The sequence below is a fragment of the Haliaeetus albicilla genome, chromosome 5 (assembly GCF_947461875.1).
Source record: "Haliaeetus albicilla chromosome 5, bHalAlb1.1, whole genome shotgun sequence".
Classification (NCBI taxonomy): Eukaryota; Metazoa; Chordata; class Aves; order Accipitriformes; family Accipitridae; genus Haliaeetus; species Haliaeetus albicilla.
Genome location: NC_091487.1, coordinates 42,161,371 through 42,186,864, shown reverse-complemented (window position 1 = coordinate 42,186,864; position 25,494 = coordinate 42,161,371). Strand labels below are relative to the sequence as shown.

At 47.6% G+C, this 25,494-nt stretch overlaps 1 protein-coding gene across 8 annotated transcripts in view; it reads left to right on the top strand.

Annotated features, from left to right (window-relative positions):
• The first annotated feature begins 3,064 nt into the window (after nt 1-3,064).
• Nucleotides 3,065-25,494, top strand: part of MAPKBP1 (mitogen-activated protein kinase binding protein 1) — a 107,614-nt gene continuing 85,184 nt past the window's right edge. For 2 of the 8 annotated variants that reach the window (XM_069784395.1, XM_069784397.1), the window contains exons 1-2: nt 3,068-3,319; nt 4,182-4,525. In XM_069784395.1, coding sequence (XP_069640496.1) covers nt 4,409-4,525 — 117 coding nt within the window. In that variant the 5' untranslated portion in view covers nt 3,068-3,319; nt 4,182-4,408. Of the gene's footprint in view, nt 3,320-3,511; nt 3,583-4,181; nt 4,526-25,494 lie in introns of those variants that run through there. The other 6 variants (XM_069784393.1, XM_069784399.1, XM_069784394.1 and 3 more) reach the window with 6 other exon arrangements.

The window sequence follows — 25,494 nt, the reverse complement described above, 5'->3', positions numbered from 1 at the left end:
AGTTGTAGAGTCAGTGCAAGGGTTTTGCACTAACTTTTCAAAGTCTGATATTACAATTGGAAAATCGGGCCCTTCTAATGATGAAACAGGTGTGTGGTAAGACTTGTACTGCAATACCTAGAGGAAGCTGGTGATTCCTGCTTGTTTTCCTTCTGTATTAATAGGATCAAAGAAAAAAAGAGCAAGTGTTTGTATTAATAAAACTACAGAAAAAGTTTCTTTAAAAATCACTGGCAAGATCCTTCTCTTTAGGATGAACTTAAGAAACTGTAACATTTTATCCTGCTTAAAAAATAACTAGAAAGGTAGTATGCTTTAGTCAGAAAATCAGAAACATCCATTCCCTGTCCCGGTTCCTTTTCACTGAATTTAGAAGTCCACTGATGTTTCAGAGTTAGCCTGTCTCTTCAGTCGCTTCACAGACACAAAGAATTGTAATCACAAATCACATTATGCTGTGCTCAGCTTTCAACAAAAGAGGAACAATGCTAGTTGCATTTAAACAGCGTCTCCCAAGCAAACATCTCAGCTGTCCCTTGTTTTCAAAGACATCCCTCAGTTCTTTCTCAAATGTATGCATGTTTCTCCCAAATGTGATGACTCCGATGTTTTACTGTTGAACAGCAGAAATTTAAGAACTATCAACTATTCCCCACCCCACACCCGTGCAGTGCCAGGTCCCAGTCCTGTACAGGCTGGTGCACGTTTTTAACTCCACGTCCAGTGTGAGTAATTCCACACACTAGAATTGATAGTCTGGATAAAACTAAGCACATGTGTAAATCTTCATAGAAGAGGGATTTTATTTTTGCAGTAGCAGCTCTGGTTTCCTTCATGAATTTCTCCTTATCCTTAGCAACAGGGCACTGTTATTCAGCAATAGGACAATAGGGTTGGTAGGAATGGACAACATTCACATTTTCTAGAATAATCCGTTTCTTATGTGCCACCTCTTGGGTTACAGGCCGTGTCTGGGGCTGAAAGCTAAGATACTAAATGATTCTATGATTCTATACTTATATTCCTATTATTTTAAAAATAATTGCAACATTACCAACTCTTGCAATTTTATTGTAAATCTCACCAAATCTGGTGTCTTCCAGAAAGCCCCGGTTCCTGGAACCTTGTGACTTTTTGATATAGCAACAAACGTGGATTTTTCTATGGCACCTGTGTATCAAAACTAAAGCCTAACAAAGGTTAGAAACTGACATTTTAAATTCACTTCCTGCAGGTTACTATGACGTGACTGGAGCTGATAGAGATTAGATTAGAAAGATGTCCTGTGTTATGCCTCTGGGTGTTTTCATCAATACATGCAGGTTTCTGACCAGTCAAGCATTAAGATCCTAGTCCTGCAAACCCTTGTGCCTGCTCAGAATCCCACTTTGAATACAAACAACCTTTTCCTGAAATTCAGGTGGTGCAGGTTCATATAGTCACAAGCTGCGACGGTGGCAGTGTGCTGGCCACAATGGGCATCATTAAGGGGAAGACCATAGCCCATGTGGATCGTCTGTCATGGTAAATCTATGCCTGAACTTCAGCAAATTTTCACGGACTGTATTTTTTGAATAATCACATCCAATTGCTATGAATACTCTGGGTTTGAATTAGTCACTGAAGATGGGACAGTCACCAAAGTTGGGAAAGGGGGGAGGGCACCCATGACAGGAAATAGGGAGCCAGAAAGATGCTCCAAGGACAGAGGATAGATTGCAGTAAATGGCAGAGCATGTTAAGGAAGGGGTTGCTAGCAGCAATTTTCCATCCTAAGAAATGCTGGTTTTCTTTCTCCCCTTTAGGGCTTTGGTGTGGACATGTATGTTAGGCCAGCGTGGCCATGTACAGTCTCTCTGAACTCCTCTGATGTGGTTAGTACCTGACATGTCATGGTAGGGCAGCTGTCTGTCCCCATTTGAGAAGCACAGGAATTGGCATAGTGGCTTCTGAACTCTTCCGTGGGGAACAGCTATTGGGCAGTTCCAGGGCAAAACCTTCTTGCTGGCTTGGTATATGTTTGCTTCTAGGCTCTCACCTGCCATAAGCCAGCACACAGACGTCCAAATTTCAGACTCCCTGGGCTCCATCCCTGCATCTTGCTGTGACAGTGGGCTGCCAGACTCCTAGCAAAAACTTTGGAGAGTGGAGGGGAGAAGGAGCTCCAGGACGTCATCATAGGTGGGAACCTATGCATTGGAGTCCCACCATGCCATTGTGGGGCCACGGAGTCATCCAGTAACGTCCAGCTCAGCTGCTTTGGGTTTGGCTTTGCCAGCAGCCTCTGTACCAGCTAGCTCTGTGACCACCGTAGCCCCAGTAAAGGATCCAAACACCAGATGTACAGTGCTAGTAGACGTGTATCATCCAAGTCAGGCTACCCTGCGTTAAGTCTGTCAGTCAACAACTTTTTCACCTCCACAGCGAAATGCAGGACCCATGTCTGTCCGGAGGCACCCTCAGCACCGCTGCCCTCAAGAAGGCCCAGAGACCCCGTGGGTGTCACAGCAGTGCTGCGCGCCAAGGCCAACCCGGCTATCCCACAGCACGCGAGCGCAGTCTGACACCCTCAGTCCCCTCTCCCACCCGGGAGCCCCACAGCTCCCTGCCCTGTCACTTCCCTGAGGGCTCCTGTCAGCACAGGCAGGCTGTGGTGCCAAGCCAGAAACGGCTGGCCCGGGTGTGTGTGGGGCAGACCGGCCTGGGCGGCACCCCCAGCCACAGCAAACGCTCTCCAGGGACGGGGACACAACCGAGGGCCCTGAGGGGCGGCGGGCACGGCAGAGCGGCTCTCCCCGCGCCCTCGCTTCCCCCAGCTCCCGCTTGTCTCTTGGGTGGGAGACAAATTTCCCGCCCCGACCCTCACAGAGCGCCGGCCCTTCCCCACATCCCCCCTAACGTACGCCGCGCGCCACGATCCCTCCGCCAAGCCTCCGCGCCTCCCCGTCTCCCTCCGCCGTCCCCCCCCCCCCCCGAGCTCCGCGCCGCGGTTTGACCCGCGCGGGCCGCCGTAGCGCGGCCGGGCGGCCGGCCCGGGGCTGCGGGCGGCGCTGCGGCCGCCGGGGGGAGCGGCTGGGCGGTCGCTCGAGCCCCTGGGCTCCCGGGGCCGGCGCGGGGCTCGGCGGGCGGCCTCGGCCCCCCCGGCGTCTGGCCGTAGCCCTGAGACTGCGGAGCCGCCTCGCCGCCGCCGCTGAGGGAACGTCCCCCGCCCCGCCCGCGGGGGCGGCCCGCGCCGCGGCCCCTCCTCGGGGGAGGCCGGCTGCATGGGCAGGCGCTGCGGGGCACCGCGGTCGCCGGCCTCGCCGCTCCTGGGCACCAGGTAGGAGAGGTTTAAGCCGGCGGGTTGGGGCTGGGGGGAAGGAGGCGCGTCCACCTCAGCCCGCAGCGCTGCCGCCGCGGGGAGAGGCGCTGGCGGTTGTGCTGACTTGGACGTTTCTCCCTTCCTCTGCTCTCTCTCTCCCCTTCTCTCTTTCTCGCTCTCTCTTCCCCCCGCCCCCATTTTGCACGGAAGCCGGGAAGATAATTCACTGCAGGCTTTGACTGGATCCCTCTTCCCCCCCCCGGCGACCGCCGGGGCTTCGGGTAAGGTGAACGTTTTGGCCGGGGGTCTGTAATCGGTGGCAGCAGTTACGGTTCCTCCTTGATCCCCTTTATAAGTAGGGGGTGCGGGGATGTGAAATATCATATGCCTTTATTATCAGGTATCACCCACTATATATATATATATATATATATATGCGGGTGTGTGTGTACTTAAAGCGGAGCTAAATTTGTGAGAGTTAAAAACTCCCTTGTTTTTATTCTCGGTGTGCTTCTGTGACTTGGCGTTTAATAATCGAGTACGGCGTTGTGCTTTACAGACTGTGAAGCCTAAGGTGGAATGGATGTGTATGGAGCAAAAGCAAGAGGCTGGATGGACCCCATTAATGGAGTCCAATGGTGGGAATATTTGTCTTTGTCATAAGATGAAACTGAAGTGTAAAACATCTAAATTTTGGATCTGGGAATTGGTTTAGCTGTGCTAATTGATACTAAAAGGATGATAATTTTTGTGGAAGCCTCTGAGAATAAGTAATACTGCACCCACCCTTATTGTAAACTCTTGTATTTGGCATTTCTTGCAAAGAATGAGGCTGGAATTTATTGCAAATGTCGTATTGACCCACGGGTGCATCTTTCAGTTTAGATTACTGCTGATTTGATCCTCTGGAATCTGCAAAAGGAAGGTCTGCCAGCCTCTGTGAATAGCTTTGCAGTGTAACAGGAGTGGAGTTCCCGAGCCGAATCGCTGAGAGATATGTGAACGAGTGTAAGCAAAGCTGAGCACACCGGTATTTCTGCCGCAAACCTGGGCTCGTTACCCAGGCACAGTTCGTGTGTGGGGTGAATACTCTCTTGGCACCTGGAGATGATGTCGGTCGAAGGGTCTACAATAACAAGTCGGATCAAAAATCTGCTTCGCTCCCCTTCCATTAAGCTGAGGAGAAGCAAGCCTGGCAACAAGCGTGAAGATATAGGCAGCAAGGTGAGTGCTGTGTGGTGTGGCCAGCGTGCTTTAACTTTGTCGCCTAAGGTCCCATCTGTACTAACGATACTGCTTTGGGAGACCCGCTATAACTGTAGAGTGCTGCAGAGCAACTGATAAGTGACTGTAGTCTGTCTTTTAGTTGGGATCTTTACTCTGCTGCAGATCCTTGCTAAAGCCTGGGTCCCTCTTCTGAAACACATTCTTTTTGCTTGTGTGGTGTGTACCCAGTCTGTATCAGAAAGCTTTTTGGGATTTCCCACACTGTGGTGTGTGAAGTTCTTACGGATAACTAACAGGAGAAATGTAATGCTGCCTCTTCCTCCATGTTTCCAACTGCTAACCTGCATTACCACCAGCTAACAATACACAAAGACCTGTTCTTCTGTGTAAGCAATTACTCTCAGCCCCACAAAGGAGTGTTCTGTCAGCATGTGGGGAAGGGTGGGATGGTCTGAAAGATGGAGGATGTGGCATGTGTCTCGGAGGTGACTGTTCAGATGGGCGTTCCACAGGCCTGGATGGGCTTTCCTCTGTGTTGCTCCTCTGTGTGCCTCAGACCCCCTTCCCTCGGGATGTCTTGTCTGGGGTATAATTGCTTCTACCTGAAAAATCCATCATTCTTCTTGGTGTTGTGGAGAATTCCTGACAGACAGGCACTCACTGGGAATTGCCTGGTGTCATGAGGAGAGAATGACTTAACCCTGGCTGCAGGGAGAACAGGAGCTTGGTGGCATTGCCTTGTGCTGACAGCAGGTGCCTGAGTCAGGGCACCTCGTTCTGTCCCTGCCACTGAATCACCTGTAACCCTGGGCAAATCACTCAGCCTTTGTGTAGCTCGCTCTCTCCATAAATAGAAAGCTTAATCCCTCCCCCCTTGTGAAGTCTCACTAATAAATAAGAAATGCTTGTAATCCATGACTGCAAAGTGCATTCATTTGTCACAAAACAGTAGTGCTTCAAAATTTATTTCTTGAATAGTGTGTGTAAAACTTCAGGGGAAATAAATGACATCTTGCCTAAATGTCCTGTCCCCAGCATGAAAACTTGTTCTCAGAACTCTGGTTCAGGTCAGAGTTTCCCTGAGATGGCTGTTTAATACCAAGGAACACAATATTCTTCTCCTGCCAAGCAAGAGAAAAACCTGCTGGGCTTCCTCAAAGTTGTCTAAAGGAGAGCCCTTGGTGTTTGTGCGTGACTGTGGTGTGTGCATGTGCTGCATTTAATGCAGCCGGTGAAACGTGCTACATAGCTGTTGCTGAAGAGCAGTTTGTTGATCTGTATCCTGCAGAGACCTCTGTCGAAATTGCCAAAAGCCACCTGTACCACCATGTACAGTGGGCATTGGATTCTGGGTCTGTGAGTAGGAGCTGAGGTCCGCACACTCCTTTTCAGAGCTGGGACCTGCTCCTACGTACCCTGGGTATTCTCTGGTACCCGTTTCGTTTTGTTTTCCTTGCACATGCCTTTTGGAAGAGCTCCATTGTATCCCTTGTGCTGTCTCCCAACACGCAGCCAGGGCTGTCTGATCCCCTGGGGATATCATGGATTCATTCCACACCATCAAATTAGGGTTTGAGGGCTGGATTTTGTGTATCTTATTAGTAAGAGCAGTTAATCAGTGAGATGTAAAGGAACTGCTGGGGAGTTTGCTGGTAGAAACAATTTGTCCTGAGGAGGAGTTAGGTGCTGGTGTTGGTTTCCTAAAGTGATCTGCTCTGAATTTCCCTCAAATGAGTTATGGCCTGCTTTCAGTGGGACAGCTGGAGTGAGCAAGGCAAAAAGGAGTGGGCCCCTTACCAAAGTTCTGACATATGTTGGATATCTGTGGAGATGCTCCCTCTGCTATGTGTGTGCTCCTCTGCCTTCCAAGGTGGGAAGCAGCTCTACTTTTCTAAAATAGCAGGAAACAGATCCTCTCAGTCTGCTATTTGGTGTGAGTGTAAATCCCTTGGGAGTGAAATTGAGCCTCATGCACATCGCTCCTGAAGGATCTTTGCTGACCTGCAGGGAGGGTTTTTTCAGGTATCTTTGTCTCTTTGACTTTTTGAGAAATGACTGCTCCAAGAGGCGCATGTGACTCTAGTCCCATTGAAGGGCCTGTGAGGCTGGTAGCTTTGGCTGGTCATCTCTGCTGAATGCTGCTTGGTTACATAGGATGGAGCAGGACTGTTGCCCTAGATTAATGCTTGAAAGGTGATATTGTGCTTTGTACGTGCAGATGTAGGTGAAAAGCAAGCCCTCAACAGCCCTGTGGTTCCTCTGAGTCCCTCAAGCTTTTATTGCAACCAGCTGCTCTATTTAAGATGGACAAGCACCCTCAGTGGCACTGCCTTGACTTCCATGAGCTGTGATTTTCCGCTTCAGTGGAAAGTGTCCCTGGTCTCCCTGCTCTTTCCTAAACAACCCTTTGGCAGTGTGAGGCCTGCCAGGCTGTCTCAGTGGTTAGGGACAGACCCTTTGGGCAGTTCGTTATGCTGAAGAGAAGCCCTGTGAAAATTGGCTCCTTTCTGTGAAGCAGCCATGTAATGCTGGGCTGGACGTGGGCAGGCTGTAGGAGGCTGGCTCCGCAGAGACCTGTTTGTGCATTGCTCTGGAAGGGGGAGTGTGGGTAAGTAGAGATATTTTGCATGAGGGCTGTGCAGGACATGCAATGTGTTACTTGGGAGCTGTACAAGAGAGAACTTGTTTTGTGACTTTTATTAGGACTTATTTCTTGCCTATAATTAATGCATGGTTTTACTGTACAGCTCCAGGAGATCTGTACAGGAGTAAAACCAAGGAACCAATACATAATCATGGATATTTAAAAAAAAAAGGGGGGGGGAAGGAACAGGAGGTCTTTAAGTAAAGCTTGTTGACAGATTGGATGTAGTGTTTGGTTTTGTTGCTGCTTTTTGGAAACAACTTTTGTTTTGTGTGAGTCCTGATTTTTGTTGCTGCCTGACTAGCTCTGTGTTTAGACTTTGGTGGGTTTTTTTTCACCCTCTAATGTTCATGGCTTGAATCCACTTTTTCTGTCCTCTGTAGATCTCCATTTTTTGTATTGAACCAATATAGACCTAGATGTACAGTGACTTATGTCTAGGCCTGTTGATTGTTGGGATTATAATATGTCATTGTGGCGGCTGGAAGCTGAAGTTTCCCCAGATAAGTTCGCTGGCCTGCATTCAGTTTCTAGAGGGTTACTAGTCCTACCAGAAAACCAGTCGTGCATCTGGTCGCCATGTTTGTGATTCCAGCAGAGATGCAGAGTTAAAAACTGGGCACTGAGTGCCTTTGAAGCAGCATCAGCATCGATCACCCTGAATGAGCAGCACTAGTGGGACAGTGGGGAAGCTATGGGTTGAGCCATCTCCCATTGCTAAAATGTCCTGGTTGCTGTAGTACCCCGCAGTTTGGCTACACAAATCTCTCTCTGCTCACAGAAGTAATGTACCTGAGCAGGTACGGTTCCTGCAGAGGCTGTTCATATTGTTAAGCTCTGCTCTTGTAAATACAAGCATCTTTTTAACTGATGTAGCTGTGCCTATTTTAGGGTGTGCGTGGGGGTATCCTCAGTCAAACCAGATTATGAATGTCAATGTAGAAACAAATTGCTACAAAACCTGCTACAGGCTTTTCTCTAAAACCCTAAGCCGGTGAGTCAAAGAAACACATTTGGAATTTGCTGCTTGTTTCTTTGATCTCTCCTGTTTTTTCTAAGCCAGAAACATTTCAAGTTGCCAGTTTAAAAGAGCGCTTTGACTAATACCTGACATTCCCCAGCAGGAAGTCATTCAGCACGGGGACTGTTGTACTGTGGTCTCCCCCTGCCAAGTGTCATGCAAGCGTGTGCTGCTGGAGCACCTGTTCCCGCTCCATGATGCTGGGTTGGACTGGGTGGCTCTGCAAAATCTTTTTGAGAGCTTTTGTTCTGCAAATGAGCCCTGACTGAGTTGCTTGTAGTGGGAGAGGGTTTCCTGTCCTCCTTTGGTGAGGCATGGTCTGTTCTTACTGCCAGCCTCTGGGCTCCCATCAGCCTGATGGTAGCTCCATGGTTAGGGCAGCAGAAACACATACGCATACCACTCTGTCCTGCTGGTGAGCAGGCACAGATTTAAGAGGGGAAGATGATCCATGAAAGCTTGAGACCCCTCATGCCTTGTCATGCCCCTTGCATTCCCAACACAGTTCTCCAGCTCCTTCATCCCCTGAGAAGCTGCAGGGCTTGGGCTAGGATCACAAGCTGTCCTGGGCACAGGAGAGTGGAGTAATGTTTCTGGCCTGGCTGTAGCTTCCTGCCCTTCAGTACACAGTCCTTTTTGTTTGGAAAATACTGTAGCTTCCAACATGAATCAGTTTAGACTGCTACTGGTCTTAACCAGATCAGTTGAACCTGAACTGGAACAGAACCAAAAACCACACAAGTTTGATTCACTGATATAAATGCTTCAAAAATCATCACCTCTTACTAAATTGTTTAAGGTGCAGCTGAGGCTTGTTGCAGAGTGGGATTCTTTGTACGTCTTTGGGAACAACTTGCTCCTGCAGCAGCAGAGTCTGCTGGGTTCCTCGTGGGCAGCATTTTCCAGGGAACTGGATGAGGGGCTGAGCAGCCTGACTGTGTGGGTGAGGTAGAGAGCAGCCTGTCTGATGCTGTCAAGCTTTTGTTTTGGCAGGATTTGGAAGGGTCTTTTATATAATGATGGTACTTCTGAGGAGCTGTTCAGCACAGTATTATTGCCCTATTCCCCTTCACCACTCCACTGGAGAATGAGCAGTGCTCAGCCCACCAGCTCTGGTACCAGTGCAGCCAGTGGCCAGCTGAGAGGATGCATCTAGCCCTGGTCTGGCCTTCTGCTGCTGTACCTGTTCTGCTTCAACATCCATGAATGTTGCTTGGCCCCAGCTGATAACTAGTGATCTCTCTCTCAGCTCTGCACTGCTCAGTCTAAACACACCCAGTTGCTTCAACAGCTTAGGGGCTGCTGTCCAGAGATAGAAGGGGTTTCATGTCTGTCTCTGGTCAGGCTTATAACAGTGTCCCTTAAAGCAGGGGACAAAGGCTGGTTAGCTTCTCCATAGCCAGACCTACATTTCAGTGGCATGTCTGTGTCCGTAGATAAGAGTCAGTGGAACAACTGAGAGTGTCATAGCTCAGGGGCTGAATCCTTCCCTACTGGACTGCTCTGGTCCCTTCTACTCCATGCTCAAGCACATGGTGCTCAAGATGACCCTGTATTTGTTAACAATTCCACACGCAGTTTTCCTCATTCCATTCTTTGCTCTATGAATGTCATGCCTTGTCCTGAAATTACACGGTGATCTGGCTAGCTCTCCTGGACTGAATTGGAGCTGAACATGAGTGTTAAGTGTAACTTACAGCCACAGGGCATATCAAAGCCAAAGTTTTTCTGCTGATGGACTGCAGCACCAGTTGCTTTTAGTTCTTGAAGTATGGTGGATATAAAAACATATAGCAATTCAACATGTTTGGTTTTGTAGCCTGCAACTGTATCCATGAAGCACTGTGATCCTTCTTGCCCATCTTGAGACAAGATTGCTGGAAAGATCCACTCTTCTATACACCCCTAAATAATGTGCTGTCTTTACTGTGAAAGACAGCAGGAAGACCTCTCCATGGCAGAGGGGGAGCGGTGATGTGCTAACAGCTGGGGTGCAGTCAGCATAAATAACACAAACCAGGTCATTTGCCTAGTGGGTTTAAATGGTTCTTGCTTCCCCTGGGTAGTCATATGCTGCTTACCTGGATGGTCTTTTAGAGCTGCTGAGGTCTTGCCTTGCATGTTGTTCTTCACCTCCTTCAGATGAGCTGGGTATTCTGAGAAGGCATGTGGGACTTAGCTAACCTGGCTGGAGAGACTCGTAAGCAGGTTTTACTGTCTGTGCCGTGCTGGGTAAGCTGTACACATATAAACTGATGACCCCATTTTGCTTGTGGGCTGTTGTTCTGCAGTGGGCTGTGAAGTATGTAGTGTTTTGCCAAAGACCTGACTGGGATGGTAAGATGGCAGAGATCAGGGCTGATCAGAGGTATTGCAGGCGGTACATCTGCTGCTTGCTGGTCAGAGCTGTAGCTCACTGTGGTGCAGGGAGGGCTGGCGGAGAAAGGTATCCACAGACACAGTAGAAAGAGACTTCCAAAGCGTACCATCTGTTTCACTCACTAGCTGTGTGCTTGGTACTACCTGTGGTGTATCACCTCATTTGTTTCAGGAGGGCAGAACAGTTGAAGTGACGGTTGGGAGTCAGGCAAGGTTGGACCACTATCTGCTTTTGTATCATCAAAGGTCTGCAAGTCCCTGTAAAATTACTTGTATATTATTTCACTCTCCTCTGTGTCTAGTGGAAAGCAACTGCAGGGCATCACCTTCATTTCCAGCTGAGAAAGTGGTGGTCAGCATTTTGTTGGCCTGGCAAATTTGAGTAGATATTTTGCTTCCTGTTGATCAGGTCTTAGGGAGAAGTTGCTTGACTAGCCTTGGTACAGTTTTCTCTGTGAAAGCAAACACCATGTACTAGCTAGTCTTTGGCTTTTTTAAAAGGTCTCTTGTCTTGATGTTTGGGACAGGGAGTGGCGCTCGCATGGCGGTGAAACAGTGCTTAGCAGAATGGAGCCCTGACATTAGTGCTGAGTGATACCAGCTAAGGTCTGAATAATTAACTAGCACCAAGCCCAGTTTCAGTCACTTCAGGCTTCTGTTTGTGTCTGATGTACCTGCCTCTGCAGAGCTGGAAGTTTCTGAGGGCTCCTGTATGGGCGTACCAGGGTTGTGGCGTGCTCTCTGCTCTGGCTTCCAGCTCTAGATGTGGGCTGATCCCTGTGCCTGAAACCCTGTGGGCTCTGCTGAGGCTGTACCCACCAAAGGGTGGCTACTGCAATTCAGAAAAACCTCCTACTACTTCCTTTCACCACAGCGCTGCTTAGCCTTGTCTTGAGCATGTCTGCATGTTGTGCAAGGAAAATACAGCTGAGGCCTGTGGCTGTTATAACCAGCAGTGGATCTGTGCCGTGTCATCTGTCTTAAAAAATATTAGTGCAAAGGTGGGTCACTGCTAGTATTTGTATGACCGTAGACTGCAGGAGCATCCCATCTCTACCTTGGGATAGACATGTGATAAAGTAGACCCAGCCCAGAGGAGCTTCAGGCTTAAAAAAAAGAAAAGGTGTGGGGGGAATGGGATATGCTTTTCTTATACAGACATGTGTCTGAACTCCCACAGGAAGTCTGAGACAGAGCTAGAAATTGAATCCTGATCCTCTGAGGCCAAATGTTAGCCTTAGCCACAAAGCCCAGCCTCTTGCAGATTACCAGGGATGTTTCTCACCTCTCCCCTGCGACGACTGTGTGTTCATTTAGGATTATTTGCTTAAAAGTCCCCAAACTGTGCTGTTGTAAATGCTGACTTGGTTCCATTGTCACTAATGATTTCAGGAGCTCTGGTGATGATGACTTTCCAACAGGCTCAAGCAGATTAAGCACCATATGAATTAGAGCTGTGGAAACCCCTGTAAGCCTTGTAATTTTGCTAGTGTCCCAGGAGACCAGTATTGTTGTTAGTTACTGTGGGGAAACTCTGATTGAAAATAGTACTGTAGAAGTCTATGAACTGCTGGTGTATTCAGTGTTTCCAAGTCAATAGCAATAAAAGCCAGTCCTGCTTGTTCTCTCAAATACAGTATTAAAATTCACAATTGGTCAAGAAGGCTAATGTGATTTAACAACTAATATGAGATTTCTTACCTGGTGGAATTTGAACAATGACATTCCTTCCTTCCAGTGATGGTTCTTTAATTTCTGCATCTCCCAAACACCTTGCATAGTTAGGCTGAAATTTCCCTCATCATGGATCCAGAGAGACTCCTTTCTCTGGAAGAAAGATTATTGGAGGCTGCATAGTAGTAGAGAGTCGCAACACTAACAAATGGCTTGAGAGCAGGCAGATGGAGGAGTTTCTGAAAGAAGGAGAAAGCAACTTTACATCAGTGTCAATGGATTTGAGGATACAGACTTGTAAAGCTCTCTGCTCCTGTTTTTCTTCCGAGTAGGCACTGTGGAAAACAGTGTTGCCTGTTCAGAAACTCTTCCCTATCCACAGGCAGGCCCAGCATAGGGCAGTTGTTTGAAGTGCCAGTACTGAAGTGTTAGCTATGTCTCCTGTGCTCTACGGTGGGAGCCTTTGAGCTCTCCCAAGGGCTTTGAAATTGGTTGCTCACCTTTGAGTAGCGCATAAGGGGCTGCTTGCCTTTGAAGTCTTGTTTGTACTAGGGATGCTTTCATTTGCCAAAAAAAAAAAAAAAAAAAGAAAAAAAGCACCATTGCTCAGCCCAGGACTTTGCACCAAAGGAGCTTGAGTTCGTTACACAGTCCCTAATGCAATCTAGACGCTGGAGTTGCTGAAACACTGAATAGGACTGAGGGTGAAAGGAGTGTGTGCCAGACCTGCCTCCTTATTTGGTGACTGCTCTTGGTGCTCAGAACTTGCTGTGCTCAGTGCTTCAGCCATGGCTGTGCCATGCGGCCTTGACTTGGACCATAAGGGGATAGGGATGGTGTCGGAGGTATCCAGAGTGGACATGAGTGTAAGGGTGTACTTAGCTAAGCACATGCTTGTGCTAGAAACAATTTGCAAGCTGAGCTTCTACAACGAGCTGTCCTAATGGTGACACAGCATCAAAAGAGCCTATTGAACGATCCTGTCCCTCAAAGAAACAGGCTATACCAGTAAAAGGACTTCTTTTTGCCAGTTACATTGCACCAATAGTAGTGTCTTTTCTGCAGGAGCGTTGGGCTAAGAATGATGTTTTTCACACTCCTAACCAATGCTTCTGTGCTGCTGAAGCGTGTAAACGTGGAGCAAACCTTGAAACAGAGCTGTGTATTTTTTTTTTTTTAAAATGCAGTTAATGGTTTTGGGTTCTGTGCTCCGCTCTTCAGACTGTCTCTAAGTCTCTTGTTTCCCCTCAATGTAAAACAGACAGGATACTTACCCACTTACTGCAAAGTGTCCCAGCATCCAGGGCTTTGAAACAGCTGCGCAACTCTTTGCATTTGGCTTATCTCCCAGTTTTGAACTAGATACATTGGTCCCAAGCACAGTTGTTTCAAACCTGCTTTGGGGTGTCATCCTTCTCGAGCAGCTGGGTCCGAAAGCATTGCTGACTGCAAACTGGAACTGACAAATTTTGGATCTGCTTCATTTGTTTTAAGCCCATCTTGTCACAACTCACCTGGTTTTCTTGGACTGAATCATGGCCAGACAGGCTTCAGAAATGGTTCTGTGTATCTTGCCCAACTGTGAGGGCTAGCTGGAGGGTGTTTGCCCAGCCTGTGCTCTGAAGCCCGCTATGGGAGTGGTGGTGGAGGGGAATGGGGACAAGATGACATAAAGTGCTCTTAATGAAATGCATTAACGAATATTTCTGATGAGCGTGCAGCGGGCCTCAATGAACGTAGTAGTCGTTTCTAAAAGCCTGAGCTCCTTTTGAGGCTGGAATTGAGATTCCACCTTCTCCTGCACCGGGAGGATAATCGTCCTCCCTGATAATCCACAGTTTGTGCTGCATGTCTCTGCAGGCTTCCCGAGCTAAGCTGTTGAGATGTGTTTTACACGCAATCAGCAGTGCGAATAACTGGCATTGGGGGAGGATGAGGGTAGGGTCCTCTGGGCGAGAGGTAGCTTTCTTCAGCTTCCTCGCTGCTGACTGCTTTGGCTGTGTTTTTGGCTGTAACTTCTGGAAGAGCAGGTCTCTTGCATCACCGTTGTGGTGGGTGCCTTATAGATGCTTGCTTTACGAAATCCTTGGCCCACTTTATGTAGCGGGGCTGCAGATAAGCTTTTTGATGTCCGAGACCCACGATAAATGCTTTTTTGCTGGAGCCATCAGTGGAAAACGAGCATAGTGGCAGGGGAGAAGATGCAGCGCCTGGACTATCTCTGCTGTGCATCAGAGCTGCTCCAGGTCCTCGGAATGAGCATCTCTGCCCGGGGGCGTCTGAATGTAAACACGACCGTGGATAAAATGGCCAGTGGGCTGATTTATGGCCTTCTGCAAGGCGTGCTGGAGCGGAGGTGAGAGCTGGTGGGCGATGCAGCACCGGGGCTGCCAGCTGCACGGCCTGGCCTGCCCGCTGGCTGCTTGCTGGCAGTTTCGCGGGGTGGGTGTGCGCCTTCTGCCCTCGCTTCTTCCCCCGTCCGCCGTTCCAGCGCTGCTCCGGCCGCTGCAGCCGCGCCGGAGCCCGCCCAGCTGCCGGTGGGTCTGTCGGTCGGTCGGTCAGCGGCCGGGCCGGCTCCCGGCGCGGCGCCGCGGGAGGGGCGGTGCCTGCGGCCTCCTGTCGCCATGGAGACGCCGCCCGGCCAATGGAGGCGGGGCGCTCGGGGGGTGGGGGCGCCCTGGCCCCGCCCCCGGGCGGCCGCGGCGCGCCATGTGCGCGGCGCTGTATTTACCCGCCGGCCGCGGGCGGGTGCCCGGTTTGGAAGGGGTGCTCTGGGCACCGCTCTCCCGGCGCTCTTCCCAGGGACTGTACCCTTGGGTAAGCCCGTGCCGGTTAATTTAAACACAGGCTTTGGAGAAGAACAGACAAACCAAGCTTCCAGTCTAGACAAACCCTCTGTGATATGCTGAGAGTCAGCGTTGTCTCCAGACAGCGTCTAGTCCTTTGTGGTGGAGCTCTGGTGACCAGGGTTCCAGGCTGGAAGAGAGCACCGGGTTGCCCTGGGTAATAACACTGTCCTCTGTGGTAGAGGATATGGTTGCATGAGATGCACCGGGCAGCACCCAGCTCTGCATCTCTGCTGAGGGAACTGAATTGTCTTGTTAGTTCAGGAAAATCTGCCTCTTTCTTTTGTGAAACAAAAGCATTTTACAGGGATTTTACCTGGCACTGGGGTAGCTCTGAGGTCACCAGGAATGGAGAAATACTGCTTACTGTGGAGAGTCTTGCGGTGTTCCAGTGGGAAGAAGAGAGTGCTTGCTGCGATAAGGCATTTAGTTTTGCTGTCAGTGCTTTCCAGAGATTTAAAACAATTGGGAACACTCATCACCTACTGCCTAAAGGTTTGTTGGCACGCAGCAGAAACTCTTTCTTTCTACTGGTAGTTTTTTCTGGCACTTAAGGCCTGTTGTACTGGGAGGAGCAACCCGTCCCGCCTTAGCCAGCAGCCCTGGCTGAGGAGGGGAGGAGGCTGTGTAAAGAATACTGTAACTCTGCAGGCAGAGAGGAGCTGGTATTCCTCCCCTGGGCTGTGGGGAATGGAGTTGTGGGCCTGAAGCATGTTTGTGTAGCATTTGGGATTAGTTGAGTTGGGGAGCTCTCATGCTGAGGAGATGGCAGAACTGTAAATCATCAGTGATCTATGTATGCTGCGGAAGCAGTTAGGGCAGAAGGAAGAGCCTAGAAGCAAAATCCATTATAAAATGTCAAAGTGGGTGATTTCCCTTGCTGAGGAGGGGGTCTTGTCTCTGGGCAGCAGAGGAAATGCTGCCTATGTGTTGTGGGCATCTCTCTGGAAGAGGGATTTACTTCCAGGTTTGCTGCCTGGGTTCTGTCCCGCGTCCTGCCCTCCTAGTCTAGTGTGATTTATTTTGGATGCTTTTCTCAGATCCTGTAAGTACTGTAACAGCTGACAAGCAGGATTTTGCGTTGTAGAGCATACTTAAATGCTGGGGTCTGGTTGGATGATGGTATGTTTCTATTTTTCTGTGTGTATGTTTAATAGGAAGAACATATTCTGTTCTGGTTGAGCGTATGTTACTTTTCTTAGTGTGCCTGTTAATACAGTAACTTACAACCCACTCTTTTCCCCTGCTTATAAAGTGACACTGGTATTGTGTTACAGCTGTAACGTACACAAAGTCTTGCACAACTCTTTTGTGTAACATTTTTACAGTCTTGATGACCTTGAAGGGTTTAAAAGGAAACCAAATGCAAACTCTGGCACCATTCCTGTGGGTACTTAAGTATGTGCTTAATTTTGTGTTGAGGTAGCATGAGCATGAGTAGTTCCGTTTCACCCAATGGATGCAAAGATAGGTGCTCTGTGGCCGATTGCAAGATCAGAGTCTATGTATGATGATTCATTTCATGCACATAACTGTATGTGTGTGCATGCCTTATATGTATATCATGCAGTTGTCTTTATCATGTTGTTTTGACCAGCTCAGCTGTGCATTGTCCATTAATCCATATTCCCTGGTTGTGTCGCTAACCAGTCCTGTGAGGCCTGGAACAAAGACTGTTTCTCTTTCCCTGCTTCCCATCCCCCAAATAAACAGTTAACCAAAGAAATTCCGTTTTTCTTTTGTGACTCCATCATCCCCAAAATGTGGACTTGGCTTCCCCTTTTCTCCCCAGCTAGAGGCTCCCTGACAGAGCCTCCTCTGATCCAAGCAAGATGCTGACCTGACATGTTCAGGAAGGGCAGTTTCATCCCTGAAGTTACAAACAGGTTTATGCAAGGATAAAGGCAGGTTATTTATACCCCAGGACAAGAGACGCCTGTCTCTGCAGAGGTCTGAGATGGTGGTCATTAACTTTTCCACATCACATAACTGAAGATGCCAAGCCTTTTTAGATACTTCTGAAGTGTTGATTATGATTTCCTCCTCTTTAAAGTCCAGTCACATTGGATTCAGACATAAGAAAAGGCAAGATTTTTTTTTTTTAAGACACGTTAATCCTCCCTCCAGTATTTAGCTGTTGCAGAGAAAAATGTGGTGAAAGATTGTTTTAATGTATTCTGGGAAGACTGGCAGAGCTGTCTTTGCAGCCCATGAGAAGGACAATCTGGTGAAAGGCATGGTAGTTATCACCTGGTATTGGTCTACACGTGGTAGCGGGAGCACCTTCCTTTAGGAGAGGGAATGTACACTGTGTCTCCCTGTGGGCTGCTGCCTGGGGTTTGGCTCACCTGGGCTCATGTTAAAACCTAGGCCTAGCACTGGGATCAGTATGAGAGGCAGGCGCCTCTCTCATCTACATGTCATTGAGGTCCTTGCAACCAGTGCCGAGGGAAGTACATTTTGGATGTTGGTCCCTGGCTCCTGCGCCTTGCCCTTCTTGTTTCTTTTCAGTGCATCACCTTATGGGTATTGGACTAAAGTCAGGCTCATTAAAATATGGTAGCACTACTGATATTTTCAGTACAAACAGGGTTTGCAAATAGAGCTGTGTAAATCTGACTACCTTCTGTTTGTCCAGCCCTTAAGTTTATAAGATTATTTTAAAATGCAAGAGGGTACTGGCAGATGCTCTATATATTGCGTATCTGCCCTTATAGTGGCCCTGGTCACCTCTATGTGGTCTCTTGGCAGTCAGACACTGTATCTTGATGTGACAAGAGCTGGCTGTTAACTTACAGCTATAAATCTGTTGGGGCTATAGTGGAAGTCTGTCAGTGCTGTGCAGGTGGCGAGTGGCTTGCTTAGCTTCTGGGTGGATGACTTTTTTTTTTTTTTAATTTTCCTAACACAGCTTGTACTTCTGCAGTGGTAGAGCCTATTCTGGTCACAGTGGAGCAGCAGAGTTAACAGCGTTTATGGGACATTCTTTCCAATTGCTGTGGTCTAAACATATGTACACCAGCATTGAGTTACTTCTGCTTGGAAATAAGCCACAGAGCTATATATAAAATACGTTTGAACTGTTGCAGTAATGTTGTTGGTATAAATAGGAGAAAGGGGTAGCACCAGGGCTTCCCTTCGTTAGAGCTAATTCAAGAAGACTTCCCGGTGCTCCGTCTGCAGTGGAAAAAGCTGGGGAAGGTGGCTGAAAGCAACAACAAAATGCCATACGGCTAGCCTTCAGGGAAGAGCATAAAGTGCGAGATACTTGGGTCTGGAACGTTGGCTTCCTGCTTGACAGGTGCTCAGCTCTTTTCTCTTGTGGTGGAACATCTGTCAGAAATCCTACAGGGTTCAGTTTGCAGCAGCCTGGTCTCCCAAAGCCACAGAGTTTGGTCTGTGGCAGTCTCTTGGTTTCTTGTGACTCCAAAATTGTTGCTGAGTTTTGTTCAACTCCTGGCAGATGTTTCCTGCTCAAGCTATTAGAGAAGTAGTCCGGGTACTTGTGAAGCTTCTAGTTGCCTTGGTCATCATGTTGTGACATATTGTAGGGAGCAGTATTTTGAAGTGACATCATTGTGTGGCTTCACAGGCGCATTGGGATGCTGCCGTCATCTTTTGAAGTGCGCATAGGACTTCTCCCAGGCAGTGCTTGTAAGCAAAACAACTTCTGCAATTTCTAAGTACCTTTCTGGTTCTTTGTTTAGTGCAAGTCTTTGCTCAGTCAGCTTGGCTGCAGTAGTGGATTGTGCCAATTTATGTGGTCCTTTCTGTCACTAACAGATTTTTATCTCACCCAAAAGAAATGTAGGAAGTGACCTCTATAGAAATAGCAGAAAGTGCTGGTAAGCACTGAGCAGCCAGTTTTAGTCTTTGATTGTGGCTGGTGTTAATTCCATCTTTAAACTCTTAAGTCCTTGTTTGTCTTTGGCTAATTTGTAAACAGATCCTTCCACAATACTGTCTCCCAAGTGCTTTATTGCAGGTATCAACCTCTGATGCTCTAAGGACATGAGAGGCAAGGTTTGCAGGTAGAAGTAATGTCTTTTCTTAAACAGACTGATAGAGTTAGAAGAAGAGAGGCAAGATTGTAGGCAGGTGGGAACAGTTTCAGGGTTCAGTGCTCCATGAACAATTCCCTACAATCATTCCTTTCTGCAATTTTTTTTTTTTTTTGAGTCTGAATCATCAGTTGCATTCTTAACAACTCGGATAGGCAATCAGCTCCATTTCATCCAACACCTCTTGTCTGGTCAGTGATGGGAATTGCAGCCTGGCTTCACACAGGGGTCAGTTCCTGTGCAGGGGTGACAGTAAAGCTTGTATCCAGCAGTTGCCCACTACCTAGCTGCCAGTGCACCACAGTAAGGAGTGGACACAAACTGCATAGAAGCTTTATAGCTATCTTTTTGCTGGAGGACATGAAATACAGTTTGAGCAGGGTTAGCATAGTGTTCAGTCTTACTGCTTGCCCTTCAAGTGTTTGTCTGCTTCTTATATCCTTTGTTTACACTGTAGAAATGTACTTAGGACTAGTAGTTCAGGTATTTCTGAACTACATGTGTTGCTTAAAGTTATTTCTTACCAAGACAGATTCTGCTAAATGCTTCTGAGTAAGTGAATGCGTCTAAAACTATTGACCAGAAAATCATGCATTGGGAGCATTGACTCTTTGCTGAAGACTGGAGTTCCATAATCTCTTTTTTTTGTGTTCTGCTTTTTACAGCAGCAATTTTTGCTAAGAGCTAAAATGTAAAAACAGAAGTACTTTGTGAAGTGTTGAAGGAACAGGAGTTGGTTGTGTGCCTGGATCTAGGGTTTTCTGAATTTCTAAACAAGGGCAGTAAAGAAATGGTGGTCGTTCTAATGGTTTGCTTTCTTGAAGTACGGCAGGAGCTAGGTGGTAACAAAAACAAAGGGGTTTTTAAGCCTGTGGATAAAAATTGCTTCCTCTAAGTGTGGTTTTACTTCCTCAGGTCTCACATTTGGTAATTCTACATTACCCATGCTCCTGAGACTAAACGTAGGCTAGAGGAGACCTGCTTTTCTAGTGTTACTCCCTGTTTCAGGGTTTTAAGTCACTTGGGTGGCAGCCTGCTCCCTTTTTGTTAAGTCATCTTTAACAAACTCCTCAACTAAGTCAGCTTATGTTGGACTATTCTACCTCTCATTTACAGAATTTGTTTCCTTCAGGAAAAGAAACTGAAAAGGTGCTTGGGAAAAATCACAGGAAGAAGTGATTTAAGGGCAAAGTATGTGAAGAAGGAAAGTGGGCTGAACGAATGATTTAATGAGTTTGTTTAAGATTGCTTTGTAGTTATCTTTATAACTTTTTGTGTCTCTGTGCGGTTTATTGTCTAGAGGTGGTTTCCTCTGTGTATGTGTGTAAGGGAGAGAGGATTGATGGTGTTTCTTGCTGCTGACTTGCAGGGGGAGTTATCCAGATCTTTGGGGTGCTGGGTTGCCGTGGTTTAACCCCAGCCAGCAACTAAGCGCCATGCAGTTTCTCACTCCCCCCCTCGCCCCCTCAGTGGGATGGGGGAGAAAATCGGAAAAAAGTAAAACTTGTGGGTTGAGATAAAGACAGTTTAATAGGACAGAACGGAAGAAAATAATAATGATGATGATAACAAAATTACAATACTACTACTATTACTACTACTAGAATTGCAATATACAAAGCAAGTGATGCGCTATGCAATTGCTCACTGCTCGCCGACTGCTGCCTAGTTAGTTCCCAAGCAGCGATCCCCCCAGGCGAACTCCCCCCAGTTTATATACTGGACATGATGTCACATGGTATGGAATACCCCTTTGGCCAGTTTGGGTCAGCTGTCCTGGCTGTGTCCCCTTCTAGTTTCTTGTGCCCCTCCAGCCTTCCTGCTGGCTGGGCATGAGAAGCTAAAAATCCTTGGCTTAGTATAAACACTACTTAGGAACAACTGAAAACATCAGTGTGTTATCAACATTATTCTCATACTAAATCCAAAACATAACACTATACCAACTGCTAGAAAGAAAATTAACTCTATCCCAGACAAAACCAGGACATGGGTCTAGGCTATAAAACTTGCAAGAAATTTTAACTGTTTGGAAAAGACTAAACCAAGTTCTGCAACCGGAATAGCTATGACTGTGAACGATGATTGCCCCTCCTTTCGTACCAGTTTGCATCTTTGAAGCAGAAAGATGGCCCAGTGGTGTGTACCTGAGTGAGCATAGGTGGGTTTGCTGGAGTTGTCCGTGCTGGTGGCTGAGCAGCAAGTGCAGTGGTGGGGACACTGCATTACTGGTGCAGGACTTTCCCGCTGTGCTGGAACAGGAGGAGGTGGCAGCAGGGTTGTTGAGGAGACAATGGAAATTAGCGCTTGTGCTGTTCTCTTAAGTTTGTTTACTCAATCTTTGGCCCACGTTCCTGTGTATCGCTTCTGGAGGACATGGTCTCCTTTCTGGCTGACAGGAGAAATCTCTTGGGTGCTCAATATGCATGTTGACTGACAGATGCGAAGAGCTGCTTAATTCTAGGATGCACGAAGGGCAGATGATGATAAAGACTCTTCTGTAAGAAGCTTATTCCTCAGGGCAGAGGGCAGGGAGGAGTGCAGGAAGGGATTGCCAAGAGCTAGGCAGTGAGCGGTGGCTGGGGGTGGGCAGGAAGCTTGGGTGGCTCCTTCTGTATATCCTGATTGGTTTGGGGAAAAAAGAAATCTTTCATGCTTTCCTTTGATTCGTTTTTAAGCATTCTTTAAAAATATTGTCCCTAGCCTCAAGCAGGAGTGAGATACAGCAATGGTGCAGCATGGTCCATGCAGTAGATAGCTGCTAGAATTCGGGAGGGAGGTGAGGTTATTCCTAGCTCTGCTGCTGATTTGTTGCACGACCACAATCAAGACATTTTACTTCAGTGTTTCTGTTTTTTTGCCACCTAGTCCTCTTGTATCTGGTTATAGATTGCAAGCTGTGTGAGAGTACATGTTGCTACCTGCTGTAAGCAGAGGAGGCCTTCATGTTTGTTGCGACTTCTTGCAAGTACTGTGAAACAAATACTAAATAGTCCAGACAATGTTTAGGGAAAGATTGAATACTAATCTTGTTACCACCTGCCTCCTTCCGTAGGGATGTTGTCTGTGTGATAAATGCTGTGTACTCACTCGGTCCCTCCTGGTGTATTTATTCCAATCTTAGCATCTTTTAAATTGCTGATAAGTGTTTTTTTAAATATAATTTAAATCAGCTTACAACAAAACCATTTTCTAATCCCCTAAGGATGCAAGTATGTACTTTCCCACATAGCATCACTGCAGTCCTAGGGAGATGCGTGCGTGGGAGGACAAGGTTCTAGTCCTGGAGTGGTTCAGCTGTTACAGGCAGGAGCCTTCAGGCACCGGGAGAGGTGAGCTTTCTGAACTCCTGTGGCAGGGACAGATACCTGCTCTGTGTAAAGAATCTGGGCATAAAAAAGCAAGGCTTTTACATACAGCGAGTCTCTTTAAATCTTTCCTGGGGACTTAAATACACTACTCACAGCTGTCCCCTTCTCCAAAAAACCTGTGTGGTTGCCTTCGTGGCAGTGAGGACTGGGTGGGTAGGGACAGGATCTAGAGACACAATTTAGAAGTGGGAGTCGATGACTTTTAGGATGGAACTGCTGTGCAAATGTGGTGGTGGTGAAGGATAAAAATAGATTGATTTGGCATGGGGTGTTATGCGTGAATAAAGAAATCACAAATGAATTATGAGTGTCACCTCAGGCAGGCTGATCAAAAGGCTTTTCTTCATCCTGCACTGCTCTAGCTTGTATGTTTCTACTCTTGGACTCAAGATCGACCACCAAGTTCCCCCTCCAAGCCTTGTCAAACAGTGCACTGATCCGTTTATACCAAAAGTAAGCCCCAGTGAGAAGAAATGAAGGGGAAGGGAATTGTAACATGGTGCTTTTCTTGAAGCAGAGATGTGGCTTTCCTTCTCTGGTTCCCCTTGGCAGGGTTAGCTGTGGGGAAGGCTTTCTGCGCCCTCTCTTGCAGTCTGTCTTGCCTGTGTCCAAGTTTAGTTTGAATGTCCGCGTTGTTTATAGAGTTCAGCAGGAGATGATTTAGGATGGAGCTCCTCACCACGGCGGTATCGGTATTAGAAATGCTGTGTTATGGCCCGTGTGTTTGACTTCTCCAGAGTCAGGAGTTATGCAGAGCTGCCACGGTTTCCTTGGAGTGGATGCCCATCTCTGACGCGAAGCTGTGGACTTTTAACCATCAGCTATTTGTATTTAGGAGCAGGCCCAGCGTGGGGCCAGGGCTGTGGGGAGGGACTTTGACAGAGTCACAGAGGGAGCAGCCTTGCCAGCCCATGCCCACGTCCCCGTTTGGCTCTTTTCCTTTTTCTTGTCACTTGCTTCTCATGAGTGCTAAAGCCTGGGCGAAACAGAGGGGAAGGAGCCTTTCCTATCTAGGAAGTGATGATTAATGATGATAAACAGTGACCCTTAACGCCAAGAGAACCGTTTGTTCCTGCTTGATTTCAAACCCTTATATGAGTAACTGAAACGCTGCCCAAGGGAGCTGTATTTACTTTTTTTTTTTTTTTTTTTTTTACTTCTACTCACTGAAGCACTTTCTTTGCCTATATTCAGTCCCTGTGCATGGATTTGGAGGAGACCAATATATAACACTGCCAGAAAGTCAAAAGTTGCTTCCTTTGATCTCCACTGTTGGGACAGATTGATAGGGGAGCATTGTAAGTCCTCACTTGTACCTAATCCTCTTACAGATAGTTTTCCATGCAGGGGAAGGTGAATTGGTTTCTTTTTCTACTACGAAGAAAAAAAATCATTGGACAAATTGCCTATGTGGGAGGGCAAAAGCACCCCCAACATAAAGTCTGCTTTCTTGCCTGCTCTCCTTCCTTGTGAAAAAGTGATGCACATCTGCAAATTGGAAAAATCTGTTCCTTGTAAAAAAGTGATCCTGCACAATTCCAGGTACCGAGAGCTCAAGGAACGGCTTCTTTGATGCCTGCCCACACAGGATGTGTCTCTCTGCTGTGTCCTGTAGGGCTAGCCTGCCTGTGGAGCTGGTCAGATTGACTCCATGTGCAGATGCTTAGTCTGGAATAAATCAGGATTGACTCTTTATGTGCCAGCTAACCTGTAGCCTGTTTGATGTCACTTTTTCTTTTTTAAAAACATACATTCACCGCACAATCTTCACAAACATCGCTTACATCAACAAAAAGAATTCCCCGCACCAAAGTCAAAATAGCATTATCACAACACTGACAAAGGTGGACAATTTACATGCACTCCACCCCTTGTCCCTTCACCACATTTGTATCTCTGAAGCTCAGATATTCTGAAAGTTTTGTGAAATCTCATGAAAATCTGAGTTGGGGCTGCTTTTACAGTGAGAATGATGACTGAATGGGAGAAGGAGGAGAAGTTGCTGCTTGCCATGTGTCTAGCAAGGGTTGATAAGGTTACATGTGCCTCTCCTCACCCCTGCAGTATTTTAGAAGAAACTGGACCTTGGTGTGGGGGTGGGGAAGAGAAAATTGGTGTTAAGTGAAGAAACAGAAGGTAATTATTTAATGATGGCTAGGTCATGCTGCAGAAGCTGGTAGGAAATTAACCCTCTATATATCCTCTTTTGCAGGCCACAGGGACACTTGCAGATGTGTGCTGCTGTCAGTTCTGAGTTCCCTCACTATGGTTCCTGGTAGAGGTGCTTTTAATAGCCTCCCACCCACTTCCCTGGGGCTATGCAATGATATTTATGGCCTCCCTGGGACTGCCTTACTCCAGGTGCATGAAGAAGGCAGCAGCGTGCAGATTCAGCACGTAGCCCTTGACAGCTGGGGCTGATGGGTCAGGAATGCAGTCCTGACAGCTGGAATCGGACTGAAAGCAGCTAGCGTGGTGGGGAGGCCAGGAGGGGAGAGCAGGCAAGAGAGGCTGTGTGGAGAGATGGACAAACGCACGCATGCTGTGTGCAGGCGCGTGTGGAAAGACAGCCTGCAGGCACCCTGGGTTGCTCATGTTCCCTTTCTTCCACCTCTGTCCCTGTTTTGTTCCTTGTTCTCTCAACTGCCTGGATAATTTTTAATAGATGTGTGCACACCCCTGTGCAACCATTGTAGTGACACCTGGCAGAGCCATTAGAGCTGAGGCTCAGCATTTCCATCAGAACACCCCCCCCCCCCCCCCCAATCCCACCTCTGCCTTTTTGCAGGTTTACAAACGTAATGCTTCCCATAACTCAGTGATTCAAAACCTTTGGGCAAGTCGGTTTCTACCCTTGCCACTCTTATGCCAAGGTGCGTCATTCATAATTTGTCTTGTGGGAGATTGTTCCCTGATATTCTTAAAGTGGTTATCTTGAAATCAAATTGCCTAGAATTGGCAACTGCTTGT